At 37.0% G+C, this 17,032-nt stretch overlaps 1 protein-coding gene across 3 annotated transcripts in view; it reads right to left on the bottom strand.

Moving 5' to 3' along the window:
* DMXL1 (Dmx like 1) overlaps positions 1-17,032 on the bottom strand; it is a 127,889-nt gene that overhangs the window by 81,220 nt on the left and 29,637 nt on the right. For all 3 annotated transcript variants that reach the window (XM_088023239.1, XM_028103551.2, XM_028103552.2), the window contains exons 6-14: positions 15,940-16,006; positions 14,629-14,807; positions 10,459-10,648; positions 8,467-8,635; positions 4,617-4,829; positions 3,523-3,776; positions 2,727-3,411; positions 2,515-2,636; positions 54-143 (exon numbers count right to left, since the gene is read on the bottom strand). In XM_088023239.1, coding sequence (XP_087879365.1) covers positions 54-143; positions 2,515-2,636; positions 2,727-3,411; positions 3,523-3,776; positions 4,617-4,829; positions 8,467-8,635; positions 10,459-10,648; positions 14,629-14,807; positions 15,940-16,006 — 1,969 coding nt within the window. The remainder of the gene's footprint in view (positions 1-53; positions 144-2,514; positions 2,637-2,726; positions 3,412-3,522; positions 3,777-4,616; positions 4,830-8,466; positions 8,636-10,458; positions 10,649-14,628; positions 14,808-15,939; positions 16,007-17,032) is intronic.

Genomic DNA, 17,032 nt, shown 5'->3' with positions numbered 1-17,032 from the left:
TTGATATATATGTTATTTACCTAATGCTGAGTGGCCAGAAAAACAATACTTACAAGTTTGGTAATGGGATCTAATGCGATAATGCATCCTGGCCTGGCTGTTGACTGCTGACTTACGATGTTAAACACTTCACCAACATATTTCTGTTTTTAAAAAAAGTGGATATCTCCTTTATTAAACAATTAAAAAATAATTAATAAACAATATAAAATTTCATAGTAGATAAATAATAAGCAAGTTCAAGTGGGGCTAAATAAATTCACAAGTTGCTTTCATTATAAACATTCGAGGACTTTACCTTACTATTCATTACAGAGGAATGAGTAAGAGTTATGGGTCAGTTGATGCAGAGAGGAACAAAAGCAAGGCATGGTAATTGTTAGGGGGAAGAATATTTTACATCTATAAATGTGAAAGACTGACTTCAATGTCACAGAAGTGTTCTAAAATCAATGCTTTTTAGGCATTAATTTTGAGGTGAGAAAGATGGAACTTAAGAAACATGTTGCTACACTATCTATGTATGCTGATTTCTAAAGCTACGTATGTCCTAACTGCTCTAGTCAAGGTCACACTGTTAAGTTCGATCTTCATCACACTTTATCTATGAGCAGACTTTGATTCTAGTGATCACTCCCTTCTTGAAATAACTGTCCTCACTTGGCTTCCACTATGTACCACATTCACCACACTTTTAACAATGGGATGCCCCAGGGTTCAATCCTATCACTTCTACTTTCCGTCCGTGATCTCATCCAGCTCCACACCTTTAAATTCATATTCTGACAACTAATTTCATACCTTCGGATCAGACCTCCCTCTAAACTACAGACGAGCATACTAGGTCTCTTGGGTGTCAAACAGTCATCTCAAAATTAACATGTTCAACACCAGGCTCTCAAATCCACCTGCTCTTCAAAATCAGCCTCTTAGACACATTCTTCTTAACTCCACTCAAAGTCATTCTATTCTTCCTTGTGCTCACACACAAACATGAGGCAGCATCCTCTTCTTCTCGTACAAGCCCCACATCCAGTCCAATCCTGCCTATTCAATGTTCAAACCACATCCAGATGTGATCAATTTTATCATCTTTACCACTACCAATTGCTACCACTCTATGGCCCTATGGCCCTTTGATTCTCTCCTGGACTACTGTGAAGATCCCTGCATCAGCCTCTCTGATGCCACTTCTCATCCCATGTCTGATTTTTCAGCAGCCAGAGATCCTTTCAAAACCTAAGTGAGAGCGTATCAATCTGGCATTGTCTTCAATGTTTTCTATGTTATTCACAGTAAAAGCCAAAGTTACCACAATGGCCCAGAAGGGCTTGTAAGATCTGGCTAGGCTAATTTTCTACCTTTAACCCTGATTACTCTCCACCTCACTTACTCTGCCCCAGCCACAATGTCCTCCTTGCTGCTCCTTTATATACCAAACATGGCCTGACCACAGGATTTTTGCCTGGCTGTTTCTATTCCGAAAATACTCTAAATATCCACATCCATATCCTTCATGGTACCCTTTCTGTGAGGCTTTTTCTGACCAGCACCTTACTAGCATTCCCTTGTACAACATGGTTTCTCTCTATACTATTTATTAATATATTTTTACCTTTTTTTCTATAACCCTTTCACTAGAATGTAATCTCAGATTTTTGTCTGTTCTCTTCACTTCTCAATTCCCAGCCCTTAAATACTACCTGAAAAATAGAAGGCCCTCAATAAATGTATGTTTTTCTACTATAACACTATTGTATGTGTTTTTGAAAAACCTTGCATTCTGCAAAACCACACATTAAAAATAACTCAGGGAAAAGATAGGATTGGAGCAGACCACTGACATCTATGCAGCTGTATAACCAGAACATTAACAAAAACATTAACTGGTAGCTGAGGAGATGGCTTGAATCCCCTAAACAAGAAGCTCAGTATGGCTGAAGGTAAGGGATATTTAAAAACACCAAAACTAAGAGTGGAAATACTAGCTTGCTGGAGGTGCTAAGATAATGCAGACGGTGGGTTGCTATTAGCTGTGCACAGGAAGAAGTGCCGCCTGTCCCAAGACAAAGGCTTTGGGATGGTGTTGGAAGGACTCCTAACTGTACTGCAACCAAGCTGAGAGCTTTTTTCTTCCTGGGTTAAGATTAAAATTCTACTGCTATTACTCCAGCTCCCACTGCCTTGAAAAAAACTGAAGATGAACGAACCTAACTTCCACATTTATACTGCCAGTAGTCCTCATTTATCTTGGGCAAAGAAGCATTGGAGAAACATATATTGTATGACACTAGACTCTATTTTCGGAATGAATGAAAGAAATGGTTTCTTTTTAAAGAAGCTGAGAATCGTTGTAATGGTACATTGCAAATGTGAAAAAAATAAAGTAACTAGAAAATATACATCTTTTTATTACAAATTATATGTCACAATTCTAGAACAGGCCCAAAAAGTATAAATTAAGTATCTAAAAACCTCATACTATACACTTAATTTTAAAAGCTATTTACTTACAGAAATTTCAGGATTAGAAAGCTCATACAGAAGTTTCTTGGCATCAATAACAGCCTCATATAATCTCAGATACTGCCCATCACTTGCTACAAAACATGCGCTAGGAGAGTTGCAGTATGCACCTAGAAAGTATTCACAAACATTTAAAATTTAACCCTGAAACGATGATATCAGAAAATCTAAGTTTCTTAAATAAAAATCAGAAAGCTTACCTAGACAGTAACTGGGTATAAGGGTGGGCAGCCATGCCACATTGGAAAATGCAGAAACATGTAGAGAATTAATCCGGGCAAGCTCAGAAACACCTCCAGAAAAAGACAATGGCCCAACCGGATCAACCCTCCAAAGAATAAGCTCACTATAAACTGCATTGGGATCCTGAAATGTCACATCAATGCTGCTTTTATTCTGTTGTGCCAAAGAACACTCTTCAGTATTTACAGGATCACAAGGTTGCTTTTGATTATCAACATCTGGTGTCCTTAGTGCATTATGGTGTGACGTTGTCAGCAATAATGGTAATACGGAGTGGCAAGCTAAATCATTAAGATGAAAGCGATGACCACAGTATCTGGATTTGTGAGAAATACTGAGAACTGTAGAAAAAGCAGATTCTTCAGCAAAACTGACCAGCCACTGATTCAGAGAGCCATCAGCATGCTTTGAAATCATCATAACATTAGGAGTAAAAATACTTAATTTTAAACTATTAGTTGATTTACTGTGGGCGGAAGAGATAAGCATTGATGTAGACCGTGTGAGGCTAGAAGGTTTCTGTTTCCCTTGCTGAATAGCCAAGTCAACATTCTTGGTGCAGGCATACATCACTATGCTTTTAGAGAGAGAGTTCGCATCACCTGTGGGAAAAGCTACAGGAATTCTGGAAACAAAGGACACCTAGAATTAAGAAAGTAAGCATTAGAACATATGAAATAATACAAAGAAGTATTACAAAACTGTACCCACATTTAATAAGCAGCAGCTCTCCCGAGATCATAATAATAGTACCTGGACTTGACGAAACATACCAGGCTGGTATTCGTCCAGCCAATCCACATGCCAAACTAGCAAAGAGCCATCCACGGGATGAATACTGAAGAGCATGTCTGCATTTTTACTCCATTCAGACAGAAGTACTTCAATCTGATGATCAATGGCAGCTGATGGTAACGGTACAAAACTTGAATTTGGTACCATTTTATCACTGCCCAATTCCTTCTTTTCATGATTTATTTTCAGATCATCCACACCATCATCCATTTCTATAAGCAAAAGAATTCATGAACCAGGTAAATACAATCAAGCTATTAAGAAAGATCTTTGTAAATGCATTCAAGATGAAAAACAATAGCTTTCAAATAAACAAGAAATTGGCTCCCCTTTAAAAATAACTTTGCTCCAGGGATATAAGGCCAGTAGAGTTAACTCAGCAGTCAGAGGGCCTATAGAACTGAGTCAGTGGATTAATGGTAGAGGACTATTACTGGACTGGAGAATAGGTAAACTGGTTGTACCACAATTTACTCAGAAGTAAAACATACTACTTCCCTGGACCTTAGTTTTTCTCAATGAAGAAGGCAGAATTGGGTCTATAATTCTGGGGTGAATTATTCAAATAATAATTCAGTTGGAATGTAATTTGTACTTTCTTCACATTATTGGATTTTTAAAACCTGAGTCAGCTACACTAGAGATGCTCTAGGTATATGCACTTATAACTGATATGAGACACCTTAGAGAAACTACTTTAAAGGAATATATTTACAGTGTCCAATTTCCAGATCTCCTTCAATACATAGGTAATTTCTAACAAGTTCCCAGGTAATAATGCTACTAGGCCACAGATAGTCCTTCAAGTAGCAAGGCCTTAGGGGTTGACAGAAGCATAGGCATGGAGAATCCTGAGCCTGCATCAACCTGTAAAAAGCAAGCCACCGGGAACAGGAATACCAACACTGGATTATTAACTGAGCTAGTCCAAAGTTGTATTAAGCCACTGCAATTTTGAGTTTCTGAAGCTAGTAGCTAGTGTTACCCCAATACAAAAATCTTAGCTATTGTCAATAAAACTTAACATTTTTTTATCCTTCTTAAAGCTTTACCTTCATCAGATTTTACATCTGCCTGATTAGAGTCTTCTACACTGGCCTCAGAAGATGGTTGTTCAAAACTTTTTCTGAGTTGCTGTAAAAAGACTTCCATGGACAAAGTAAAATGCAACTCTTTATTGTTCAGCCAGTGTACCACAAAAGGCCCACTCTTCTCATTATTTTCACTTAGACTTAGAGATGTGATAGAAGGAAGAAGTGGAATGTCTATAAGAACAACAACAAAACACATACACACAATATTTCGATCATTCCAGCATCCAGACTTTCATGTCTCCTGTTTTTACCAGTTACATTTATCTTTAAACCTCTAAACTAGATTTTAAATAAGATTCCCAATACAATGTTTGCCACAGATATTATTAATGATAACAGCTTTAAAAATAGTAAATTTAACGTAACTATTATAAAGGAAAACAATTCTATATTCTAGGTCACAGACTAATTTATTTATATATACATAGATATTTTCTTTAGTTCAAAAAATATTCTCATTAAGAAATAAATCTATAATTTGTAGACATGTTAAGAGGAAAGTCTCCTTAAAAATTTCTCCAAGAAAAATGCCATCAATATGTTAAAGGAATAAGTGACTTATTTACCTCTATTTTAACAACTTTTCAACTTAAATTTTTAAATGTCCTACTTACCTCTAAGCTAGATAATGCCAATTTATTAGCATCAAGATTCAATTTGGAAAGTAGAAACTGAGATCCCCATCTTACACTCAAGGAAGACATTCAAGACAAAACCAGGTAAAAAAAAGTTCTTTCTTGGTATTATTTTTCATCTAATTGTTAAATTAAGTATACTAAAGTACAAATTCAGAGTAAATTGTGACAAATGATAATCCCTAACTAATAGAGAGTTGAAAAAAAGTTTGTCTATCATATTAAATCAAATATAAACTAGATCATGCTGGTATCTGCTGAACAGTAAAGGCTAAAATGGATTCAGGGAAGGTAAACTATTTTCCACAAACAAATTTACTGATTTTTTTTTAAAGGAGAAGAGAAACAATTTGACTTAATTACCTGTTCGAACAAGGAATCAATTGTTAGACACCAATGAAAAACAGTACTATAGGGGATGGATGATAAAGAAAGCATAAAAGAACCTTTCCCCTCTCCCTTCTGTTGGAGGTAAGTTCTAAGAGTTGATAGATATATCCAATCCAATCTGAGCTCTGTTTATAAATGCACATTCATTACTGTAATTATTTCATTAGTATTTATCTATCCCCTTCCTAACGATAGGCTTCAGGAGAGCAAGGATCACACCAGTTTCCAACACCACTATACCTTCAGTTCCTACCACTATCTCTAGTTGCTATTTGGCACAGACCAAACACTCAGTAAAAGTCCTGAGGGACTGTACTGCCAATCCTATTATCCCTAGGTGGATATAATTAGTGCCAGGGAACCAAAGAGTGCCCTCAAGAATCCTATTCAGTATGATTTTCAAGTTACAACCAACACAAAAAAGATCAGCGATGCCTCTAGGAGACCATAGGCCTAGGTGTTCAATATTGAAGAAGGAGAGGCGAGGTTAATGCAGGCTTTTAGCAGCAGCATGCTCTGTAAAAGGAACCTTAAATTTCTTCTATCTCCTGACCCCAAGGAATTTCATTAAGGCCATTTTTTATGAGAGATCTTCAGGGAAAGGGTGTAAGAACTAGAATTAAAAAAACATGCTCTTAGGAGCTCCTCTCCTCTATTTCTACTGATGGGCAAATAAGTGAAGCTCTATCTGAAAGTTTGGCCTTCAATAAGAAACACAGCATCCAGAAATGTCATTCCTAAAGGTCTAACTTAGGGAAAGGAGATCTCCATAGTGTCTAATCTAGCTGCTAATGATATTATTCTGCTCTGATTTATTCTACATATATGGATTTTTCCTTAAGGTCCTATTAGCTAAAGAAAGGTTTTAGAGTTTTCCTTATTGGAAGGTCATCAGGGAGATGCTACATTGGAACTTAGGGTTACTTTTTCTGTAATCCCTCAGCCTTTTCCATTAAAGGTAAGAAACCAAGCTTTCTTTATTCTCAAAATGTTGTCCTTTATTCCGAAGAGACTTTCACAACAACTCCAGTAGTCTCAGAGCTGCCTCTGGGTATTACAAGCACTGCCGGTATATGTTTTTTGATAAAGGTAAGGGTATTTCCCAAGCCTATGTAAGGTTTTACTAAAAATAGTTCAATATCGTCCCCTTTCATTTTCTTGGCTCATGGATTCTCTTAGAGCTGGGACTGTTGTTAACCAAATAAAAGCTAAGAAAATTAGCAAACACTTTTTATTCCTAGTGGAAGTATCTCTACCCTTAACTTACCAAAACATTTCTCTCTTTGATTCAGGTAACTAATGAACCACATTTATTGCTGTTTCCTTGAAGAATGTAATAGTACTGCAAATCCAGGGAGACAAACCATAAGATACTCTTAACCATAGAAACAAACTGAGGGTTGCTACAGGGGGGAGGGGTAGGGGGGATGGGGTGGCTGGGTGATGAATATTAAGGAGGGCACGTGATGTAATGAGCACTGGGTGTTATATAAGACTGATTAATCACTGAACTCTATCTCTAAAACTAATAATACACTATAGGTTAATTAATTGAATTTAAATAAAAAATTAAAAAAATAAAGAAATGGAGTATTAAAAAAATAGGTTATGGGGCACCTGGGTGGCTCAGTTGGTTAAGCGACTGCCTTCGGCTCAGGTCATGATCCTGGAGTCCCAGGATCGAGTCCCACATCGGGCTCCCTGCTCAGCGGGGAGTCTGCTTCTCCCTGTGACCCTTCCCCCTCTCATGTGCTCGCTCTCTCTCTCTCATTCTCTCTCTCAAATAAATAAATAAAATTCTTTTAAAAAAATAGGTTATGCTTATTTTATGCATAAGAGTTATCTCCAAATATACAGAAACTCAATAGGGGTTATCTCATGGGATAACGACTAGGGTGGGGCAGAGGTGAAAAGAGGCTTTCACTTTCCACTTTCTGTACAGATGGTATTTATCATGTGCAAATACTGTTTTTTAATCTTTTTCCCAGTAATATTCTAAAGTTCCTCTTTAAAATTCCAACTCTGACCACCTGTTTTTTAAACTCACAGAAAACATTTACTAAAAGATGAGCACTTTAAATCTTCAAATTCATAGATAGATCCAGATACTCTAGATTTTTTAAATCTAATAGTACATATTTGACTACTGACGTAAGTTTCTTAATTCTTCCAGTTATGACTTCTACATATTTCTGCCCTATTTCTGGAAGACCACCTAAGATCAAGCATTAGACACAATGGTTTTATTTATTTTTTAAAGATTTTATTGATTTATTTATTTGCCAGAGAAAGTGAGAGCTACAGGCAGGGGGAGTGGCAGGCAGAGGGAGAAGCAGGCTCCCCGCTGAGCAAGGAGCCCAAAGCAGGGCTCGATCCCAGGACGCTGGGATCATGACCTGAGCCGAAGGCAGACGCTTAACTGACTGAGCCACCCAGGCGTCCCTACACAACGGTTTTATTTTAAGAACTATACAATAGTTAACAAAATACTATTCTATGCTGTTAACCTGTTAAGTATTAGCTCAAATCTCAACTTTTGAATAAACTAAGAATCTCAAATGACTTATTAAGATCTTAATCAGAAACCAAATATAGCTTTAAAAAGCAAACAAGTAAACGAAAACCTATGTTTAAGTAATCAGTGAGCTGGCTGGCTATAATGAAAAATTAGATAAGCAAGTCACCCTCAATTTTTTACTTATTCAAAACTAGAAGTAAAATGTCTCTGTTATAAAATTAATTTACTCAAGTCCAAGAACGGTTGTTGAACAGTGTTCTATTACCCGTGGCTGGGTTGATGCTGGCAGCAATATGAAAGTGGCAAAGTGCGTTGGCATGCAGCGGAGCATTTCTGTGGACATGATGAGGGTCCTGCTGGTGTGGCAGGTATCCGGTATGTGCTACAACAGCAAGTGATCTCCTCCGACCTCTGCGAAAATGTCTCAGATTTACCTGTACCAGTAAAAACAAAGTAAAACCAGTGGCTATAATGTCCTAAGCATATATATATATATATATATATATATATATATATATATATATAAACATACATATATATATATATAAATGATTTTTAGACATTCTATTTCATTTTTCCATTTTAATTAGCTAATTTTTAATTCCAGTATAATTAAGAGCATTACATTAGTTTGAGGCATACAATATAGTGATTCCACAATTCTATGCATTACTCAGTGCTCATCATGGTAAGTGCGCTCTTAATCCCCATCACCTATTTCACCCACCCCCCCCACCCTCTGGTAACCATCTCTTCAGTTTTTTTGTCTCTTTCATTTCTTTTGTTTCTTAAATTCCACATATGAGTGAAAGCATATGGTATCTGCCTTACTCTGACTTACTTCATATATACTCTATTTCAGATGAGTTTACATATACAAACATCTTTCAGTACTTTTGTGCAGGAAATCTGAAATCTGAAGAATAAGCTTAGAACTAAACTGTCTAACTTCCTTCAACCATCACACAATATTTTGTAATTTTTATATGGTTTATTTTTTTGATAATTAATTTCATAAAACAAAAGTTCACAACAATGTGCCTGTGGATAATGATGTCTCTGTGCATACTGTCTTTGTGTCCAGTTTACTCCTTCTGACGATAAAGCACTGAACAATACTGCCATCATACATTAAGATGATATTTCAAATATCATGGCTGATTTGTGAAGCTTTTTCACAGAGATCACTTCATTTGACCCATAAGGCAGAGTGCTGATATTTGTTTATTCTCATCTTTCATATGATGTAATAGTTTCTACAGAACACAAGGTCACCTAAACACAGAATGAGAGTCTTCATTCCTAGTCAACCTCTTTCAGCTATTATTACACGTAACCATTCTATCAGTTGTTAAGTCTCCAGGCAATATATTTTTAATTATATTCTGAGCCCTGAGAATACTCTCCAAATGTGACAAAGTTTTTCCATAATCATACAAAGCATTCAAAGACAAATCACTTTTAGATCACTTTGTTTTCCATATCAAGAAAATAAGAATCTGTATTACTGGTGTATGTTCAATTAATCTAAACATCAAAAATTTACTTTTACTTTCTATACTATTCAGTAAAATAAATACTTCAAGGGGCACCTACGTGGATCAGTCAGTTGAGTGTCAGACTCTTGATTTCAGCTCAGGTCATTATCTCAAGGTCATGAGATTGAGCTCCTGGTCGGGCTCCATGCTGGGCATGGAGCCTGCTGAGGATTCTCTCTCTCCCTCTCCCTCTGCACCCTGCCCCACCATACTCTCCCGCTCTCTCAAAAACAAAACAAAAACAAAAATAAAAAACCCACCAAAAACAAACAAAACAAAAAACTTCAAGTTCCAGAAGGTTCTAAAGATAACAAATACAGAACAGAATCTGATAAAACTATTCTAATCATTCCTGTAATTATGACAGGACAAAACACCCCAACCTCTAAACAAAGTAAAAATATAAATTATTTTTACAGTCAAATCTTTGCATTTTCAGATTTTCATTTGTTATTTTAGCTAAGTGTATCTTCCTTTTGTTACCATCAGTTAACCTAAGATTAACTTCATAATTATAAGTAGTTTTAGGCTCTGAAATACTTCAGCATATTTTTTGAACCAAATAAAATAAAGTTTTCTGAGAACTGTTTTTCTAATATATATTTTTTTCATAACTAACCATATAACTTCGAATATTAATTAGGATGCATGTTACAAAATAGGCAATGTACAAAAGGTTTTAAAACTTGTAGGAAATAACATCTAACAAAAACACTTACATCTAAAGCATGTTGAACTCGTTCTTTACTGGAAGCGTTTCTTCTGAAGTTATTTGTTAAATTAATTGGTTCCGCCCAATGGCTGCAGTCACCTCCATATAGCAAACAATCATTTGGTAAAAATGTCTCTACCCAAAGACGACATACATTATCTTTGCAGCAAGTCAACAGTACATTACATACAGAAGCCCTGAGGAATAAAAAGATTTTAGAGGCAAAAATATAAATCTCAAACAGTATAACATTCTACAGTGTTTCTGTAATTAATTAAACGCCTACAACAAAGGTACCGATGACGAAAATGTCAATATACATGTATGCAATGTATTTAGTCAAAACCATTAAAACTGAGTGGGTATTTGATTTCATCACAGCAAATACCTGCTAACCCATTTCTTTTCTGCCTAGAATTTGGCAGTTCTTGTTTTAAGAATCTAAGATTCTTCTTACAGCCAAAGAACAAAGACTGAAACAATGCCATAATCCTTCAGTTAATAAGCAAGGAAAAAACCTACATCTTCTTTTAAAATATTCTGATTTACTCAGTGGATGGTTACCATTCGGATTCCTTCATAATGCTTCGTTTTTACTTTCTGTAAAGCTACACGCACACTAGTCAGTAACAAGTTACACTATTTAGTACACTTATTCTCTCCTTGCTTAACATTTGCAGACAGCAGTGACTACATGAATAGAAAAATCATGATAAAATAATTACTAGCCACCTCCTTCCTTATTCTTGACTTCTAGTGAATTCAGTCTTTCCAGTCACAAAATAAACGCAAGATCAATTACATACATATTAATAAACCCCATAAGCATCAGGAGCTCAAAGGTTGAATCCCCATCAACAAAGACTACCTTTTATTGGGTAACTCATCAAAAAAAAAAAAGGAAAGAAAGAAAAAGAAGTCACAAATCCTGTAATAGACACATATTCAAACATATCAGATTTAAAAAGAACAATCAGTACAAGGCTTCTATGAAGTAACTCAGTAAATTAAAGAAAAATAAAAATATTCTGTAGTAGTCACTTTGTTAAACATATCTGCTTGATTAAAAGAAGATCTCTAACAAAGGGGAAGAAAAAGGAAATCAGCATGTTTTGTGTGGGCTGCTTTCCCCAGCGGCTTCCCTCCTCTGCTCTCACCTCTCCCCTCTCCACCCCTTACTCTGCCTACTCTCCTGACTTGCTTCCCTTGCCATTCACTCTGAGCCTCCCTCCCTCCCTCTGTGCCCTCCCCCCAGGTGCTGTTTCCCAGCCTCTCCAGGCCACTCTCCCTTTCTACCTCTCCCCACGTGCCAGGGCCCCTCCTCCTCCTTTCCCTTCTCAATCCTGTTCTCCCTCCTTTCCCCACCCTCATGTCTTTCCCTGTCTTCACTTTTTCTCTGTCCCCTTCTGACTTCCTACCTCCTTCCTTCTCTCCGCATCTCTCTAGCACAGACATTCACAGACACACAGGCAGTGACAGCAGATTGATTAAAAGTAGGCAATCAGAAAAAGAAAATACATCAAAAGGCAATATGGAAAGCTGAAGCTTCACGGTGCCCATCTGTAACTGGCAGAAAGGGCAGACTTATGAAGGAAGGGCAGAAGGTAGTAGACTGAAGGAATGAATAAGAGCAATCAGAAGAGGCAAAAGCAACAAAACAAGCAAGAAAGCAGCACAACGCGCAGCGCAGAGCCCGGAGAGGGCTCTGACCCGGGAGTGAGGGCAGCCCCAGGTGACTCTCCTCAGGATACTTACAGACAATCAGTACAAGCAGCTCCCAGGTAATTTAAGGAGAGCATGGAAGTAATACCCTGCTCTGTCTGAGGCATTTCTCTGGCAATACCTCCCTTCCTTACTTCAGATCAGGGTACCTGATTTTCTCTTCAATGGCATATCATATTTAGGTATAACTGTTCCCTCCCTCCAAAGAAAGCTATAATAACCCTATGAAAGACAACCAGGTGATGGTAAGTGTGCAACCCCTGTCCTATCTTGATGTAGCAACAGGCTAAGATGGTTTTGAAACTAGCTGTCTAGAACCAACTTTTCGGATGTTTTGGGGAGGGTATAACAAACCTCCCAATTTATCCTGCATTCATCGGTGTTTAGTGAAGAAGTATATGCTCGTTACAAACACTTCCCCATTCATCTCTCTCGGGAGCAGTGGTACCTTGCATAAAGTATTACCATTTGGCTAAGTATCTTAATTTTATGTGAAAAACAAAGCACCTGTACAGCCCAGTGAAAACGCTGTATCAGAAAGAGCAATGGTTTTTGATTTTGACAGGATCTCTGTCATTCTCATGAGAAAGGGTCAGCCTTCCCACCATATACCTGCAGGCAGCTGGTAAAGCAAAGATGAAACCTAGAAGAGCTCGGGGAGATCAGCTGGTTCTTAAAGGACATGGACCAAAAGTAAAATTCTTGAGACCTCTACAAGATACTCTATCAAACAGAAAATTCTAGTTCTATACCACAGTTCCTTATGCTGCAGAACTTAGTTGGCAGAGATAAAATGAACACAGGCAGGAACAGAAATGGTACGTCTCACTGGTGTTATCAGGCATTTGTAACGGCCCAGTGTAAGGCATCTGCTTCTGCCTACCCTGTGATCACCTGTACCAATCCTGTGTGAACTAGGTCAGGAACAGATGTGACTGTCCTCTCTCAAAAGATACAATACTTCATAAATCTCTCTTTTAGTACTCTTGTGGTCTAACCATGTGCAAAACACTTGCCTATATCAGAAGAAATCAGCCTCTGAAATAATGTAATCTTCATGGTTTGCAATGAGTTACTTTTATTAGGGCCATTTACAACTTTTTAAAGGAGAATTAACATATGCCACAACTCATTATATTCTAAACAGATTTTTACATACGTGGGCAACGATCTCAGGGGTACCGGAGCAATCATTCTCAAAGTGAAGCAGGCTTTTGCTAACAATAGATTGTCCACACCACTCTCCCTTAGCCCGAAGACTCGGGCACATCCTCCTAACAACAGAACCATTACTGTTCCTACAGTGTCTTCCTCCCATGCTTTACTGGACTGGTAGGCTGGGGTAGGAAGAATAGTACCTATGGTACTAGAAAAAGCTCAAAAAAAATCAGGTAACAAGGATGCAAACATGTCATTCTACATCTGTCTAAGCCCATACAGTGTACAACACCAAGAGCAAACCATAATCTAAACCATGGACTTTTGGTGATAATGTGTTGATGCAGGTTTGTCAATTATAGCAAATATACCACTCTGGGGGAGGCTATCTATGCATGTGTGAGTGCAATGGATATAGGGGTAATCTCTACCTTGCCCTCAATTTTGCTGTGAACCTTGAACTATTCTTTAAAAAATCAGTCTTAATACACATTTTGTAAAAAAAATTTGGATATATTCTGCTGGCTCAAAAGAGCAAAACTAAAGTCAAAAATGACCCAGCTGTCCTACTAAATATCAGTGACAAAAGGTTAAGGGAAAAACAGTACTGCTCCATGGTGTGGCCAAATTGAAAATGGCCATGAAACAAAAAGCAATTTCTACCTACACTTAAGAAGCAGGTCTCTGTGCCTTACTAAGTATAGGCAAAAATTCAATGGGATATCAGGTCTTGCAAGGGTCACAGGAAAGAAAGGAAGTATTGACAGGTGCACTTGCACATGCACGTATAGGTTAAACTAATACCTAGTGCAGGGCATAGTAATCTACTACCACACTCTCTTTTCCACAAAGATGTTGGATACAGTTAGAGAAATGTTTGAGGCCTCACGGTATATCCTTTCAATAAAGCAGTTAAAAACAAAAAGGAAACCAGAGGAGATACACAGAGAAGGTAGCAGATTAGGGAGTGAAACATGAAAAATTCCACACAAATGGCAATATGGGGAATGACTAAGAGACGAAAGAACAGGACACCTAACAAAGAGAAGGAAAGATGTACAACTCTGTCACTTAAAGACAGCTACGATGGAGGTCAAGTGTCCTTTCACATGGCTCTCCTCTGAGGTGTCAATCACAGCTGACCCGTGGCTAGACATCTGCAGGCCAAGGATTATCTAATATTACCAAAATCTTCCTAGGCAAAAGTCCTATAGCTATAGATTCTTAAAGTGAGAAGAGCAGTCAATGTCAAAATGACGTTCTCTTAACACATAGACAAAATGACTAAATCGCTGACCTAGGCATGTATTTGCTTGTTTTACGCCAGGAAAATCCATTTACAGCTCGAGGATGGGCCAGATATACAAAGGAAAAGTCCATTTCTCCTTGGGATTGTTTTTCTGAACTTTTATCCGGAGAGGTAACAGCTGTCCGCCAGTTTTCTACATTATACCATACCTTTAAAAGACAGTCATCCTAATAAAAAAAAAAAAAAGAAAAATATCCACATCAGAATTAAATTAAAGATTCAGTCAAACAGCAAAGGTAAGAATTTTCTCCGCAATCACAGAAATTTAGGGATGGGAGGAATGGTGGGGCACGGAGGAAATGAGAAGAAAATCTCTAATTCTGGTACTTTTCTATCAACATTCCATAATTGTGCTTTGAGAATTAAAGTGTGTGAATGTATACTTCGCAAGGAATGGATCAAGGAAAATGCTAGTTACCATACAGTATGCTAAATGGAGTCACTGAGAAGACTGAGAGATGAAGGGTTCGTCTTCCGACTTAGCCAAATATCAAACAAGAATGCATTACCACCAGCAGGCTTATGGAGACTGCTAATCTTTGAAAACAAGAGTTTTCATGAAGTATCAAATGAATGCTCAAAGAAAACATTGAAGATGATAATAACGAGTTAATAGCTACTACTATATAAAACATTCTAAGTATAATCAAATAATAATTAAAATATAAAATAATAAAAATAATATAATAAAAATATTCTAAGTATAATGAAAACGGCATCTCTTAATTTGGGGAGTAAGGGAAAACAAGGGGACTAGAATGTACCAGGTTCTGCTTTTAAGCTATAATTGCATTCCCATGCTTAACGTCAATCTTCTCTCCTAACAAAAACCTCCCTGAGGATTTAGGGTATCTCACATCCTCCCTCTACAGAAAGCTACGATCCAAGAGAACAATTAACTTCATACAATTAGTTGTAAGGGAACTATTCGGTGAACCAATGATTACAAATGAATAATTTCAAGGAAATATACTGTTCTGACATCAGCAGGTAAAAACATGAAAATGGTTATAAATGTCCTCCTAGAAAGTCTGTAAATTCTTGTATTTGCTCAAAAAGATTAACCACTTGACCAAAATCAAAAAGCTGGTAAATGTTAGATTTATATCCAGATATACCTTTAAGTCTATGTTTCAATTATACCATATTGCCTTTTAACACAATAATATTTTGTCAATTTTTGCTATTTAACATTTTAATAGAAAATATTTTCAATGTAAACAAATTAAAAGAATGAAGCCAGTTCATGTTTTTGATGTATCAAAATAAACCAACAGCAACAGCATTTTCACAAATTACCTTCCCAGCAGTGGCAAAAAATTCTCCATCTGGTGAAAATTTCATTAAATGAATTTGGGAAGCAGTTCTGTAAATCAAACAGGTAAGAAATAATTTTTAAGGAAAAATTAGAATTGTATATTACTTCTATAAACTATGTTCAGCAACTTGCTTCAAATAGTGGAAAATTTTGTGATAACACAAGTTTCAAATTCAATTTTAAGTATATCTCATAATATACAATGAAAAGTATAAATGTTTAAATTAAATATAAAAATTATTTTTATGTGAAATTATCTATGTATAAGAATCATGCAAGAACGACTGGTATCATCAGTCTTTAAAGCTTAGGACAAAGAATCATAGCTCTCATTGCCTTAGAATATGAGAAAGAGAAAGGTTTCACTTTTCAGTTTGGAAATCTAATTTCGAAAGCCCTGAGATATCTATATTCTAACATACATTTTCATGGACAATAAATCAAGATTTTGAAATGAATTCTCCCTTAAGGTAGCACTGACCTGATTAAAGATTATGTGTGGGTTACTGGGGGACTTGCGAGCAGGCTGGAGTCAGCCTGTCAGCTTGACCTATGCACTTGGTGCACACTTGCCTTTTTCTTCTTCAAGGAGCTTTCGCTCTTGTCCCTTCACTGCCTTCCTATCTGGCTACCCATATATGCCGATCTCAAGACCACCTTCACTATCGCTGCTTTCCTTTTCTTCACCCAGTTTCGTGCTTAGATAAATTCATTTTAAATTTATTTGTAAAGGAGGCCAAAGAGGAATTCTGTCACAGTTCATTCCAAATTAAAATAACTTCTTCTAGGAAACAAACCAAGGGCTGCTGGAGGAGAGATGGGTCGGGGGACGGGGTAACTGGGAGACAGGCATTAAGGAGGGCATGTGATGGAATGAGCACTGGGTGTTACAGGCAACTGATGAATCACTGAACTCTACCTCTGAAACTAAAAAAATAACTTCTTGATTTTAAATGTAATAAACATGTAATAGAAAATATCAATACATATGTATCAAAAGAAGAGAATGAAATCATCAGTTTCACCTACACCACAACACCCATTCCCAGGAAAAACCACTGCTAACATTTTAAC

Source organism: Eumetopias jubatus, unplaced genomic scaffold, assembly GCF_037043125.1.
Source record: "Eumetopias jubatus isolate StellerSeaLion01/CBP00866 unplaced genomic scaffold, mEumJub1_p1.0 scaffold_5, whole genome shotgun sequence".
In the NCBI taxonomy this organism is placed as follows: Eukaryota; Metazoa; Chordata; class Mammalia; order Carnivora; family Otariidae; genus Eumetopias; species Eumetopias jubatus.
Note: the sequence above shows the minus strand (reverse complement) of the source record. Positions and strands in the feature narration are given on the sequence as shown.